General features: G+C 36.5%; 1 protein-coding gene across 1 annotated transcript in view; it reads left to right on the forward strand.

Annotated features, from left to right (window-relative positions):
• Window positions 1–2,695, forward strand: part of LOC107638477 (thiamine biosynthetic bifunctional enzyme TH1, chloroplastic) — a 4,537-nt gene extending 1,842 nt beyond the window's left edge. Inside the window, 5 exon segments of the mRNA XM_021120491.1 lie at window positions 1–100; window positions 624–688; window positions 836–963; window positions 1,146–1,405; window positions 1,896–2,695. Of these exon segments, the coding sequence (XP_020976150.1) occupies window positions 1–100; window positions 624–688; window positions 836–963; window positions 1,146–1,405; window positions 1,896–2,427 (1,085 nt within the window). The 3' untranslated portion in view covers window positions 2,428–2,695.

The raw sequence follows: 3,212 nt of genomic DNA on the forward strand, positions 1-3,212 counted from the left end.
CAAATATAAAGGAGGCATCAGTCTTACTTGGTGATGTGCCATTGAAATCAGTTTCTGATATGCGTAGAGCTGCAAAACTGATACATGATATGGGTCCGAGGTTTGTATTGTTTGAACTTCCAAACAAAGTAAAATCATATTTTACTTGCATTATGGTGGTTTGTCTCCCACACTGATTACCATTCATTTGCCTATGCTTTAAGTAACTTAAGGAAGCCTATATTTCATTTATAGTGAGATAAACATCCAGAAATTGTATGGCTATGAATTTTGGGCTGAAGGTGAACCTTCATAGTCAAAACATCTTACACCAGACATAATTGTAACAACATCTGACTGTATTATAGTAGCATTACATTGATTTCATTTCGTTGGAGGGAAACATACACTTGGTAATATTTTTATCTAAATGACTCATACTGTATCAGGAATATGGACTTAGAGAGTTAGAGTTCTTTTTTTGCAAACTCTTCTGAAAAATTGCATTGCATGTGGGAAATAAAGTGATTTTTAATTGAATATCTGGTTGGCCCTGAAAGCCTGAGCGGTATATCTGAGCTGAGAATTTAGGTTATTGAAGTGTTTACCTTAAGTGAACTTCTGATAATTAATTTTCATTGCAGGAATGTACTCATCAAAGGTGGTGATCTTCATGCATCATTAGATGCTATTGATGTTTTCTTTGATGGTAATATTAAGTCTTTGATTCTATTTACATAACAGCCAAATAAAAACTAAACTATACAAGACTCAACAACTTGTTTCCTTTACATCTTCCTAATGTATGTTCCATCCACTTTAAAAATGAGCTCCATCTAGGTTTTGAGTTTTGCAGGTGAGGAATTTTATGAGCTGTGTTCATCGCGTGTAAAAACCTGCAATACACACGGTACTGGTTGTACTTTGGCGTCATGCATAGCAGCAGAGCTGGCTAAAGGATCGTCAATGTTGTCAGCAGTTAAGGTTTGTCCAGCTGTCTGAGTTCACATTAATAGTACCTCATTTGACAATATCCATCTATCCCTTTCTCCATTTTAGTTTCCTTTGTAGATAAAATTAAGAAGCAGAAACTGAAAATATATAAAAGAACATATAGATGACATATGCTAATATGATAAGATATCTACATATATGGATGTTGACAGGTAGCTAAACGTTTTGTTGAGACTGCCTTGGATTACAGCAAAGACTTGGTCATTGGAAATGGACCCCAAGGACCTTTTGACCCTCTTTTGGCACTTAAGAATATCAATCGAAGTTCTTATAGGCAGGAGAGATTGTTTAATCCAAATGACTTGTTAGTATATGCTGTAACGGATTCAAACATGAATAAGAAGTGGGGTCGTTCCATTGCTGAAGCCGTTAAAGCTGCTGTAGAAGGAGGTGCTACCATCATTCAATTAAGGTTTGTTTTTTCAAAATCTCCTTTGCTTGCCTTTGTATTATGATGATATGCTAAGCCAACCATACTAAAGAAATGCAAATATAATTTTTTTTTTTAATTATGAAAGTTCTTTTTGCAGTATGTTTCTTGTAATTTTTATATATTTGTTCCTTGTAATTCCTACCCATGTCTCACAATTCAATCAACATGAGGCCATCCTCTAAAGGGGAGCATTAAATATTTGCATAAGGCTATCCTCTGTGTTATTATTTATTTCCCAGTCTCCATAGTAATTCTGTCGTGGCTTCATTATATATGTGTGTAAGGTGAAATTCCAGGTCAACGATTGCTTGCCCCAATTTTTTTTTTTGGTGGTCGCTCGTGCTTGTAAATTTAGACATTTTTGTTGTGGCCTCTTCCTCTCTTTAATTAAGTGTCTTTTGATGCATAGTTGTTAGGACTTGATCATGGCCACTAATCACCTAAACCTGCCTTTACGTTTGTAATTCAGGGAAAAGGATGCTGAGACAAGGGAGTTTATTGAGTCAGCCAAAGCATGTCTTAAAATATGTCATTCCTATGGAGTACCTCTACTTATAAATGATCGCGTAGATGTGGCCCTTGCTTGTGATGCTGATGGTGTTCATGTTGGTCAATCTGATATGCCTGCACGTCTTGCTAGAAGGCTCCTAGGCCCTGAAAAGATTATCGGAGTATCATGCAAGACACCGGAGCAGGCCGAACAAGCATGGATCAATGGTGCTGATTACATTGGTTGTGGTGGTGTATATCCCACCAGCACAAAGGCAAACAACCGCACCATAGGCTTGGATGGATTGGGGGAGGTATGTAAGGCCTCTAAACTTCCTGTGGTGGCAATTGGTGGCATTGGTCTTTCAAATGCTCATGATGTCATGGAACTTGGTCTACCAAATCTTAAAGGTGTTGCTGTTGTTTCGGCTTTATTCGATAGAGAATGCATTTTAACCGAGACAAGGAACTTGCACTCAGTGGTAAGTGGGGCAGCATTGTTGGTAAAATGAAGACATACGGCATTCTATATAAAAGGATTGGTTAGAATAGGGCCCAGTTGCTTTTCACCTATAATGGAACTAAATAGCTGCAGAATCTTTATGGCTCAGCCTAAATTTGTAAATGCAGATTTCAAAAGTAATGAAATGCATTATGAAAGCATAGTGGGCCAACACAATATATATATTTGCAGGTACATTAATTGTCCTTGTTACTTGTTAGATGTCCATGCCATTATAGGTTGAATAATATTGCAGTTTTTTTGCATCGGATAATACATTTTGAAGGTATAGGGAGTAAAACAAATTTGTGGCATAAATTGCATTCTTTACTGAAAATAATTAGACAACTACTGAGAAGTAATTAGCTGCCTAACCAAATAGAAAACTATTGTTCTTTCAACAAAATAAAGAGTCATTCCGTTGCTATCTTGTCATTCCCACTTCTCCAAAGGCAGAAAGGTTAGTTGGCTTTTCCATGCTAACATTCTCATTCTATTCTTGTTATCCCCACTCTTGCCATCACTTTCACAACTCACACACACATTTTTAAAGATAAAGTAGATGCAAACACCATTGATTAGATGACTATGGGAAGCAACCTGCATGAATTGATGTGAGGAGAGCATGTTGTGTCTGAGGGGAAAATTAAGTTTAATTTTTTCACAAACCAATCGTACAACTAAAGCAGTATTTTTAAGCTAGGAGACACTTCATAACAAACAAAAAAATCTAAACACAACTTCATAGATATAACACGGTCATAATTAACAACCTTGTACAAATATTAAAAGGGG

The sequence above is a fragment of the Arachis ipaensis genome, chromosome B04, assembly GCF_000816755.2.
Source record: "Arachis ipaensis cultivar K30076 chromosome B04, Araip1.1, whole genome shotgun sequence".
Classification (NCBI taxonomy): domain Eukaryota; kingdom Viridiplantae; phylum Streptophyta; class Magnoliopsida; order Fabales; family Fabaceae; genus Arachis; species Arachis ipaensis.